At 40.8% G+C, this 12,065-nt stretch overlaps 1 protein-coding gene across 2 annotated transcripts in view; it reads right to left on the bottom strand.

The window, feature by feature from the left end:
- Window positions 1-11,781, bottom strand: part of MEP1B (meprin A subunit beta) — a 25,248-nt gene extending 13,467 nt beyond the window's left edge. The window contains exons 1-6 of one of the 2 annotated variants that reach the window (XM_081918542.1): window positions 10,830-11,781; window positions 9,229-9,247; window positions 7,950-8,000; window positions 7,804-7,847; window positions 5,636-5,714; window positions 3,916-4,033 (exon numbers count right to left, since the gene is read on the bottom strand). In XM_081918542.1, the coding sequence (XP_081774668.1) occupies window positions 3,916-4,033; window positions 5,636-5,714; window positions 7,804-7,847; window positions 7,950-8,000; window positions 9,229-9,247; window positions 10,830-10,871 (353 nt within the window). In that variant the 5' untranslated portion in view covers window positions 10,872-11,781. Of the gene's footprint in view, window positions 1-3,915; window positions 4,034-5,635; window positions 5,715-7,803; window positions 7,848-7,949; window positions 8,001-9,228; window positions 9,248-10,655; window positions 10,757-10,829 lie in introns of those variants that run through there. The other variant, XM_081918541.1, reaches the window with a different exon arrangement.
- Between the last annotated feature and the right edge of the window lie 284 nt (window positions 11,782-12,065).

Here is a 12,065-nt window from a genome sequence, read left to right on the forward strand (position 1 = left end):
GTATACAATCTTGCTGTAGTCTAATTATCCATCAAAGGGTTCACTCAGAGGAAACCCTTTTCACTTGGTCACACTAATTCTGCAAGGCAGAACTTACAGAGACATTGCTTCTGCCCAGATTCCCATGCTGGATTGGGTACTGTGCATACAAACCAAACGAGATACACACCTGTACTTAGAGAGTTTAGAGAGAGATCTGAAACACCTTCCATTTGCTCTACAAGGCGTGAATGGTGATGGCATAAATTCCCATTTGCATTGTAAGGCCTTAAGCAGTGTACATGTCTTTGTTTATGACTATGTATCTAGTAAAGCTTTGGTGTGAAATGATGAATTTTATATGATTACCGTATTTTTCGCTCTATAACACGCACCAGACCATAACACGCACGTAGTTTTTAGAGGAGGAAAACAAGAAAAATAATATTCTAAACGAAATAGTGGATATATGATTTTTATGGTTCATGCTGTGGCCACAGACATGTGATCTGACAGTGAGTTTGGAGCAGCCCAATGCAAAAATCCTGAGTATCCATGTGGATCCATGCTTTGTAACCACGGAGGAGGGAAGGAAGGGGAACCCTGGATCCTCTGCTCACGACTGCAGCAGATCCCCCCCGCCACCCGCAGGCATTCGCTCCATAACACGCACAGACATTTCCCCTTACTTTCTAGGAGGAAAAAAGTGAGTGTTATGGTGCAAAAAAATACGGTATATGGTTATAGAATTGGGGATTTGGTCTACATGTCATATTTAGGACCCCTCAAGGCCTGTGGTTTTACATCTGTAAAATGTGATTCTATAGCAGAAGGACTGACTGAAATGGTCAAACCAGTTCCTTTATTAAGTGAATGGGGCTAGCCAAGTCTGTTAAGTTATCTCTTTGCACAACTAAAGAGTTGGTCAAGTACAAGTGTGTTGCTGTAGAAATGACTGGCTAGTGAAGTTCCTAGAGGGGAACAGCCCCCACCCCCAATGCCTGGAGATGCGGTGATGATTGGTGGGTTTAGGAGAACCAGTCTTGTCTCATAGTGAGGTAGATTTGGAAAGAGGCTTGACTTGCTCTCTGTGCTGAAAGCATCTAGAAACGGATGCAAAAGCGAAATATGCTGAGGTGCTGATGTTGTGAGCCCTTTCATTTTATGCTTAGCTAGTGTATGTGTGTGAATAACACCACCACAAAGATATTCCAGTGACCTTCTTTCAAAGGAAACCAAACCTGAAGTGTGTGCTGGCACCCCTTACATCTTTCATAACTTGGAAATCAGGGTGTGTTTAACAATATTGTATGTTTTGAAACTTTATTCATTCAGTGATTTGCCAGCTCCAGGTTTTGGGAAGGCCTTAAACAAGATGTCTTCAGTGCCTCCTCCTGAAACGAGCCCTTCTCTCTTTGGCACAGTCACTGCTGCCCGTTCACTTTCCTTCTTCCTCTGGGCTTAATCTGCATGGCCACCTCTAGAGGGAGATGGCAAAGTGGGGTCCTCTTGCTCCTATCTCTGGGCAGAAGAACGGGCCATGGCAGCAAAGAGAAGCAGACTTCAGGAGTTGAGAGTGGGGAAGCAGCTAAAGATATGGCCCACACAGGTACCAGGGAATACTGACTTCTGACATATAAGCCAGATTCACTGGGTTGTGCCCAACCCATTAATTTCAGTGGGTCTAGTCTGCATAAGAGTAGCATTAAAATCAACTCAGCATCTGCAGAATGCCTACAATACAGCCAGAATGCCCTTTGAATTATGTGCAGAAAGCCTCTGGGATGGAACAGGATGTTGAAAGTAAACACATGGTCACTTTTAGGAGTGTTCCATATGACCAAGCAGTCATACAGTAAGCACACATGGCAACCAACTATGCATGTCTGCTGTACAGCATCTTCAGTTTTACTATGCCATTCAGAAATGTGAATGGATCCAAAACCCAGAATACACACAAATGAATTGCCATGAGGATCAACCACCATATAGATCAGTGAGCAAATAGGAATGTTGTTCTCCAGCCCTTGTTTCTCTCACAGAGAGCCAAGGCAGATGGTTTAAATAGATCATTTTTGGATCCAGCAATGTTCTCCAGCAAAAACCATGGTTTTTAGAGACACAGGGAGCATTACTCAATCCACCAGGCAAGCTGCTTCTCATAACTTGCTGGCTGTGTGGGCCATCCATTGTAGGAGGAATTTTAAGTAGCCTCCACCCAGCCACTAATTCTGTTTAGCCCTGACTATGCAAAACAACGCAGACATGGATGAAAGGAGAACAATGACAGACTTTTGGGGTTAAGGGACTGAATACACCTATTGACATTCTCTCAGAGACTTACAAATTTTAAAATAGAAAAATAAAATTAAAATAACAAAACAATAGAAACAAAAAAGATATTCGAAGTATTCATCCACCACTGATATAAACAAGGAAAACTTACCCACTCACCCCCACATATAAATCCTTCCTCACTCAACTAAAAGATGAACACTGAGATGAGCTAAACATCACATCACATCAATTAATATTAACTCCTTGCTTATGAATTTTGTAAAATTAGCTCCTGACTTTATTTGAACTTCAAAACAATAGCCAAAAGACCAGCCTCCATATCCTGCAATAACCTTTCAGAAAAACTTACAGGAAGTTCATGATCTTTTATCTCAGCTGATTCAGTTCTCAGAATCTGACAAACTCTGAACTTTGAACTCAAGGCCCAAACTGAAATACAAGTTTTATTGCTTTTCACAGTTGCAAAAAAAATAAAAATGTTTGAAGTTCAGCCAAATCTTAAACAGTTTATCACCTTTGATTGGTCAAACGTTTCTTTAACAAATGGGCATTGAAAACTGTGATTTTGCAAGGCAATGAGAGTGGAATCGGGTTTTTTTTAAAGTATTTCATGCAGCCATTCCTGCAGACTATAAATTCATATTGGCTGGGTAAATAACTTTTATCACCAGTTTATCACTGTTGCTAACAAGCCACCATAAAAAGCAAGAACATACAGCCCTTCGTAGAAAACAGAATTCTGGATAAATGTTATTTATAAATCTATAAACAGTACTCTTGTTCAGCATTCTGAGCAATGACAAGGAACTTTTGGTTGAAAGGAAGACAAATTCCAAGAGCAGACAAGATGAATAAGCAGCATCTCAAATGTTAAAGTAAATATGATCCCAGCAGAAGAAAGAAACATACTGAGACTTAAGAGCTGCCTTGACTCAACACAGATTTCTTCATTGGTTCCCTACTTTTATCCTTTAATGTAATCCAAGCCTAAGGTTTGCAGTATAAATCACAGACGACTCCAGGTGACCTGTTTATTGAGCATTCAACCTAATTTGCTTGCTTACGCAGAGGTTACACTATGACTGTCCTTAACTGGGTATTCCTTCTGCTTTGCTTGCAGGGAGGTTATACAACAATGAGCATCGAAGCTGATTTGCTGTGCACTGCTTATACATCTTCCAGTTATTCATTTGTTCATCTCACTTTTCAGTGCATTTTCCCATCACACAAGCTAACTGTTGTTTTTTCTAACTAGGCTTGCTGCATAAATCCCCTTTAACTGGGCAAACCTAAATTTCCATTATGCACTTGAATCCCTACCACAAAATATTGACAGTCTGGAGGCAACCATATAACTACTTTGAATGGGATGTACAAAATACTCTTATTAGCACAATGCCACAAAGAATGAATGTTGCACCAACGTTCAGGCTCATAAACCCAGAGTTGTGACTCAACCTGACAAACATCTCTACAGATAAGCAAAGTTTTAAAAACTTGGAGATTGGAGTTGGTGGGGCAGTGCCCCATTTGCCCTAATGAGCCAGCCTCCACTGACAGGCACAGATCTCGTATGTGAGACTGTACAGAGACTATGAAAAAGAAAGAAACATTACTTAAAAGGATGATTTCTCTTACCCACTCCCTTTGAAGACAGATATGTAATTTGCTTCGCCTTCCCAGGGTTTGAAATCAATACAGGATTTTAGGCGATACTGTTCAAATGCATTGAGGATCAGCCCCTTTGCATTCATATCTGGAAGAAAAAACAACAAATTGGTTATCGCTCACCTAAAGGAATGTCCTTTCAGCTAACCCTCCACATAGCAACTGGAAATTCTGCTATTAGTACTAATGAGTATAAATTTGGTAGACTAATTTAAATAATTTAAATTGTTGGGAGAATTATTAAAGCCTTTTCAAATATGCCTTTAGCATAGGAAAGTGGACTGTAAATACCTATTTTAGAAGTAACCCAATTTGCTCTACAAAGCTCTCTTTTGCTTCCTTGGACTGTTGATTTGCTACAAGCCTTCAAGCTAAGCAACTAGTTCTATTTTCCAAGCCATTATACTCTGAAATGTACTGGGATCCAGTAGAGCTGTTTTAACACTGAGTTTCTGTCCTTCCTGTAACTGGCTCCGGTCACCAATCTGGCTGCAGCATCTTATAAAGTGATAAGCAACCAGATCTTCACTGTTAATCCCAAATTGGCACTTTTGAGTTTGAGAGAAGGTGCAAGATAATGACATAATTACTTTATTATTACAAGCATACGGTAAGTGGAGTTTGTTGTAAATTTGGAAGCTGGGCAATCTTTTGCCTCTATTTCTTTCATTGCTACTCTCACCCCAAATCTCTGAGCAGCTAAGACACGGCAACTTTCATCAAGGCTTGGTTTCTTTTAGAAGGAGGTCACTAGAAGCTTACTGGTGAGTCATAATATTGGAGTGTAATATTTATACCCCTGTTTGTATACAGGCTGAGCTTAATGAGGCATAGCTTAAACATTCAAGCAGTCAACCCAAACCCACTGCTTGCACATCAGACCTCTAGGGTCCTGGCCAAAACCCTAAGATGCTTACAGAGCCCAATTTCAACTCTTTGTGTTTCTATGCCTTTTCAAGTCTCTGTTTCAAAGGATGAATTGTCCTGTTGTTCTTGTCCTCCTCCAGGCTATAAGAAAAGAGAATCTGGAGGAGTCATCTCTTCTGACAGCCCATAAAAATCTGATAGAAAACTCATAACTGCTTTGCTGACTCATGGCACATTGCTTATAATGAAAGATACAGTGGTACCTCGGGTTACAAACACTTTGGGTTACAGCTAACCCGTAAGTAGTACCTCAGGATGAGAACAGAAATCGCGCCACCGCAGCAGCGGGAAGCCCCATTAGCTAAAATGGTATCTCAGGTTAAGAAAAGTTTCAGGTTAAGAACGGACCTCCAGAACGATTAAGTTCGTAACCAGAGGTACCACTGTATATCTGTCCAAGGTTTGATTAAACCAGATGTATCCTTTACAACTTTTTGGAATTCCTGGATAGCGCTGTTACCTTCCACATGCAGGCCTAGCTGGTTTTATTTACAAGTTGAGCTTTCATTTTTATCAAATGCTGAAGTTTATTTTTCTCCATATTGCTGTATTGAAAGGTGGGTTTTGTAATATACTTTTTTAAATCGTTGGTAAAAATCAAAGTTTAAGAAATTACCGTATATCCCATTTGTTCTTATGAAGTAAGCCTTTTACCCCAAATCTTGGCAAATATACCACCAAAATTAATACTGAAGAAAAGAACAAATGTTCATACTGAAGGTTGCTTCTGCAACAAGTGATCTTAAGAAATTAACTGCCGTACCTAGGCTGTCCTCAAGGACATATGGAATGGTGTGAGGCCATCGATATTCGTTGCCAATAATGGAGTTACGTTCTGGTCTCTGAAAAGGAAGGCAAATACAAGAAATTCAGAGAAAGAAAGCACAAGAGTTGGCATTGTGACTCCTCTGGGTTCAGACTTTTGCTCTTTAGGCACCTGCAGTGTGGTGCATCCAGTTCCTCATTGTTCTTGCACACTGGGATTGGATAATTGGGGCTGGTCTGTTGGAAGTGCCTCAGTATCGTAGAGTTGCAGCTATATGCAAGACTGAATATTCTGTGCACCCCTGGGATTTCTTTACAAATGTAGACTCAAGACTCAAGCACTGGATGGAACATTTCAGAAAGTTGCGCACTCAAGTGAAAACACACACACTACCTTCATGTTCCTTATAGCTATTACGAAAAGGTATTCAAATGTGCAATTTCATGGTGCAATTTCTGTTGCAGTAAAAAAGCACCTGATCTTACTCAAGTAGTCAAGGGCAAAGCTCACATGGTTTCCCACTGGCAATCCTTGAAATAGTGTATTAGTCATAGGCATGAAATCAGTTTCTTTATGCTTGATTGTGACATCCCAGAGGTCTTTTGGAAGGCCCTTAACCTTACATCCCACACGTCATCGCTTGATATGCCAAATTAAGTGGGGGTTTCATTGCTCCAGTTTTTCTCTGGGACTAGATTCACCCTACAGAGAGTCAACAGCTGCTGCCACATGCTAAGTTGTCAGAGCAGTAGGGCTATTAAGTATTACAAAGGAGGTGTAAGATTTAACTGGGGCACCAAGTCACTACCATCTTCTAGTATCCCTGCATCAAATTCCCCTGGAGGGTCGTCAGTACTTGCTGTTAACTTGGAAGAATACCAAAGTAATCACAGGGAGTAAGAAACATTCTAAGTTCTCTTGGACCGGATCATAACAGTCAGCTAATAAAAAACTTAGATTTATTAACACAAAGAACACAGAATTCCAAACAATGGAAGAAAAAGATAGTAGGCTTAAATCATAGCTCTTGCCTAAGTTGGTGGAATAGGCAGGCAGGTCTTATCTCGCATGCTGCACAGGATTCATTTTTAGAAGTCATAGCTGGAATTGGGGCGGGGGGGCTGTATCCACTTGTAGTTGCAACATAGACTCCAGGGAGCATTGCTAACTAACTCCAGCCAGAGACAGAAGACCATTAAGAAAAGGCATGGGTGTTTGTTTATACAGCCTTCCCTGAAACACTGAGGCAGTGGTATGTCTGCCTGGGCAAAAATCAACAATGGAACCACAATTTAATCTGCTGCATCCTAACTTTCCATGACACTTAAGTACAGGGTTATAACTTTCTTTGGAATCTTCTGACCATACAAGCCTGTTAAATACAGTGGTCTAATCATTTAATTGAACTATCAGCATAAGATTGGATGAGATGTACAGGTTGTAAATGACACACACACACATACATACGTACTATAAGATATACTGTAAACCTCTCCCATCCACTGTGGTCTGCACAGGGTTAGCATTTTTGCTTTCAGCGTTGTACTGGCATCTATCTCAATGCAAGGGAAATTAAAATGCTAATAATGGTAACCTAATGGCTGAATTGATTATATTCTGTGTCATGCTTCCACATTTTTACAGTACTCTTTCCTCTTTTATTATCTCAGACATTCTATATTAATTCCTCTCCAGACACTTCCAGTTATAGCTTCATAAAGAAAACATTTATAGCTAATAAACAGGGTTAATAGCTCCTCACTCTGATGGAGCTCCTGTAGCCTTAGGCGTCACATGGAGGAGGAAGCTCCTGGCTCAACCTCAAGGTCTAACTTTCCCAGCCACTGGACTAATGTGACCTTTATGCCCATCTCATCCTTCCTTTCAACTGCCTGGTATAGTGCAATGCTAAAGATGTAGCAGTCTCCATCGGCAAGGCACCAAAAATAATAAAGTGTGAGGAGTAGAAGGATGGGAAGCTTCAAAGGGGCTGCAGTGAAAGACGGGCATTACAAAAACAGCCAGGAGCTTCATCAGGAAGCTATGAAGCAAGGGAAGATCTCAGTCTAGGGCAAAATCCTATCACCTTTTTACAATAGGGAAGCATGGGCTCATCATCCCCAAGTTAGTAGTCATTTATACTGCTGCTTGTCATTTCAACTCACCTCATCAAGTTTGATATCACCCTCGAACAAGTTCAGTCCCAATGCTAAAAAAGAAACCCACAAGGTTAGTGCATTTTAATCCATGATCACACACACACACAGTATTATAAAAGACAATAATAATTAAAACATTAGGCTGAAAAAACCTTCATTGATATCAAAGATATCTTGATCTATTCCACTGTCTTCATTTCTTTCTGAAAAACAAAAAGAAAACAGAGATAGTTATAATTATAGCCATTATATTTTATCCATTACAACAAGCAGGCTGCAGTCCCTGGCAGGGCATCCTAGCAGTGGCATACCAGGGTGCAGAGGTCAACGGAGCCCACCATGCCATCCCAGTCCTTGCCACCACCACCAGAACAAACCCCCCATCCGGAGCCAAGCGGGCTGCGCTGCACCACCTGCCCACCTACGCAGAGGGGAGCCCAGCTGGCCAACACAGCCCTTGGGTCATCCCAGCCTCGTAAAGCAGCTTGAGGCTAGCAGGGTGATGTGGGAAGGATGCAGCAGCCATGCGCCCTTTGATCCCAGCCTCGCAAAGCAAGGGCAAGACTGGGATTGAAGGCCATATGGCTGTTGAATCCTGCTCATGCTGCCCAGCCAGTCTTACAAGGCTGGGATCCAATCTGCATGATTTGCCCTGTGAATCATTCAGATCTGAGCCTAGCCTCACAAAAAGCAGCACAAGGCTGACAGGGCAGTGTGAGGAGCCAAATGTGCAACACCTCCTAAAACAATGTGCCTGGGGTTATTGCCCTGGTAGACTCCCCACACACTATGCCCCTGCATCCTAGAGGCCATACTTTTCTGTGACTGTCCCTCTCCACAGGTAGAGAGAGAGGTCCTTCTACAGAGAGGGAGATCGGACCTTGTAAGCCTCCTCCATGAGGCTGCAGAAAGATGCAGAGCCAGTGTTTTTTTCCCCCAATAGAGCCCCAATGTCAAGAGGTCAATAAGGAAGCATGCAGAAGTCATGCTAGGAGAGGTTTTGGATTTGCCAGATCCTAATTCTTTCTGTTCCCCCAACACAACTCTGGAACCAGGGACAAACCACACCAGACCTGGAACTGATGTAGCCCCTCCACGGTGATAAATGGAAGGGCAAAAGTTGTTCAGAAGGAAAGCTCCTGGAACTGGGGTGCGGGGAGGGCAGAGGAGGGAAAACAGACCCCACCTTCCATCTGGTCAGTGCACACCTTTGGTTCTCCTCACCTCTGTATTGTTCTAGAAGCATACCTGTTCAGAGGCAAGTTCCACTCAACTCAATGGTACTTAATTTCCAAGTAAATACACTTAGGATCAGAATGTGAATGTGCTAACCATAGTTATAAATCAGCTTTTGCATCTGCTGTGTTCATGAGCAGCTGCTTTTGTTGCCCCTATTTTGTCACAATTAGTAAGATACAAAATAGAACTCACCCTGTAGTTCTTGAACAGGCTAGAATGAAAGAAAGGAGGAAACAGTCAGATGTGCAATCTGTTCTTTGTAGATTACAAGTGATACCTAATGGCAAGTGCAGCCAAATTTATCAGCCAAATTCATTTGGTAAGTTTTGCATCAACAGTTTAAAGTCAGATTCACTGCAATATTATACACCTATAATATGATTTTCTGTGCATATATGAAAACATGTTCTACCTGAGACATGGGACTAAACCCCGTTTCTTGCTATATTTTAAAAATATTGGTTAACCATTGCTTTCTCTTGTTGATATATTTATATATTAGAAACTGTGGTGATAATATTCCTGATGGTGTGCTTAGCAATTGCGTGGAGATGGGATTAAAATCCCTAATACTCATTCTATCATAGAACAGTTTAAGAGAATTTCTTTTTCCATAATCCTACAATTGCACAACTGGAAAGGAAGAGGAACTAGTGTTGTACAAAACAAGAGAATGGTGTGCATATGGAGGTGCAAAAAAAGTCACAGCATCATTTCCCAGGCCTCAGCTCAAGAAAATCACTAGAGCCTGGATTAGGTTTTTAAACAAAATTAAATATTGGTCACTAGGATACTGGGATCTTATACATAAGCTAGCATATATGAAAATACTGGATCATTAAACTATATTCATTACCCACACTTCATAATAAGGATATTTAAATAGCTGGTGTGCCGTATGTCTATCATGTTGTTCTATGGATACAACACTGTGGTTTATACTAGCCTCTTGGACCATACAGTTTAGCCAGTTTGTTGTATTAGAACACATACCATTATAATAAGTGAGAGAATACAAGTAGAAATAATGCTGTGGTACAAATGTTATTTCAGATATTTATTCATTAACAACTTATAACAATGCAAGCTTCTTGTTCTTTTTTGTATTTGTAGAATTACACTTTGAAAACTTTTAAAATTGTTTTAGCTTTTGATATATAAAACAACTACTCTAAAATAGGGGACAGAACACACAGGGACAGAGGCTGCATTTACTCTGATGGGAACCAGCGTAACCTGCCCCTAGGCTCATGCACGTCCCCCTTCTTTTCTGGCATAGATAAAATTAACGACAGTTTAGGTTAAGCCACGATGCTAAACTGTTGTGTAAGTTGGAAATAAAAGCTTCTGATCTCATCCTTGTGGCTGCACCAGAAGTGAAGGGAGGGAGAAGCATGCAATCTTGGGCAGAAGTTAACTCCAAGAGAATGATTTTTGTCAGAACCACAGCCAAGGAGGAAATGATTAAACTCTCCCTCCCCACTGCAACCCCAATAATTATGACCCCTGGCCCCGATTTGCATAAACTGGTGGCATTTTTTAAAAATATGCACATTAAATACAAATGTGCTAATTCACTCTAATCCTTAAGAATTAAAGTATGCTTTTTATTGTCTTACCAGACAGCAAACTATCTGCAGAATAACCCCGCTCAGCAGCACATAAAATAGCCACAAATCCATGATGTACAACTTCAGTAAGAGCTGTAATCTTTTAATTTTTGTGCATTTATATCTAGAGCGCCATCATAAATGAAAACTTTGACCTTTGTATTGCAGGTGTTTGATATATACCTTTTGACAGAATGAAGCAAGAGGGCATTTCAACTTTTTCATCGAACATCAGTGCCAGAATAAAATGATTGTTGATTGGTCTTCTTCTACCTTTATATACCGTACTTCTCATTGGATAAAGATGGTGGAAGTAACCAAATGTGATGCCTCAAACGAGGTATCTTCATGATGAACCTAGACAAAGACTCAGTTATTTGCACAGCCACATTCAGCTTAAGTTTGGGGGGAAACCCAGAACATTTAAGAGAAGGAGAGCAGGGATCATTCCATTTGGGCAGCTAAATTGCTTATGCTGACAGAATTTTTGACACAGTACATTTAATTCCTCCCCTCCCCAAAATCTCTTTGGTTACCTTGATCAGCCTAGTTCTAGGATCCTATATATCAGATCCATGACCTCCATAGGTCCAAACCAGTGGCCTTGATCTGTACTGCTGATCTTTGTAGAAGTGAAGATCTTTATTTAGAAGCCAATCTTAAAATTCTTCATCGGATTTTGTCTGTGTTGCCTACATTTCCCTTCAATTACTGTTATGGGAATGCCTTGGTCAGGATCACACTGCAATCGACTCCACCCCTATCAGTACTATTACGTGATGGCTTATCCAGATAGAGTTATGGGGTAACTATTCATCAACCTTGAAGATTTTTCAGTGGTGACCCTCTTTTTCATTAACTCCACTGAAATAAATCTGTTTCCTGCCGATGACTAGAAGAGGAGCTCACCTTGGCCCTAGCCTGGAACATCTCCCAGGAAGGGAAGAGAACCCTTGCAGTTATGGCTATCTGACACTTGCAAAATGGAAACTGCCAATCCTACCTTGTCTCTTAAGTAAACAAAGTGGGCGCAGCATCCAAAGTATGAGAAATACAGATTATGTCTAGCATAAGAGGATCCATCTCATTACAAAGGCGTACATCTTCAATGCCAGCCTTTGGACCTTTCGAAGTGTGACTTTCAAAGGATGCATGAATTAGGGTAGGTTGGATTTGAAATTGAAACTGAATGAAATTAATCCCCCATCCCTACTCTCAGGTAAGTGTATATATAGGATTGCAACCTTAAAGTGTGTGATGAAGTAGCAGGTTGCTATGTTAGAGAGAAAAGTAAATGCTAAAAAATATATATCCATAGATCAAAGAGCCCAGAAAGAACAGAATAAATTCCAGTTGCCAATCAGATAACATGAATGAAATTATTGCTTATACTGTAATAATTTACTACCTACGGTATGT

The sequence above is a fragment of the Podarcis melisellensis genome (assembly GCF_964234715.1).
Source record: "Podarcis melisellensis genome assembly, chromosome: 7".
Classification (NCBI taxonomy): domain Eukaryota; kingdom Metazoa; phylum Chordata; class Lepidosauria; order Squamata; family Lacertidae; genus Podarcis; species Podarcis melisellensis.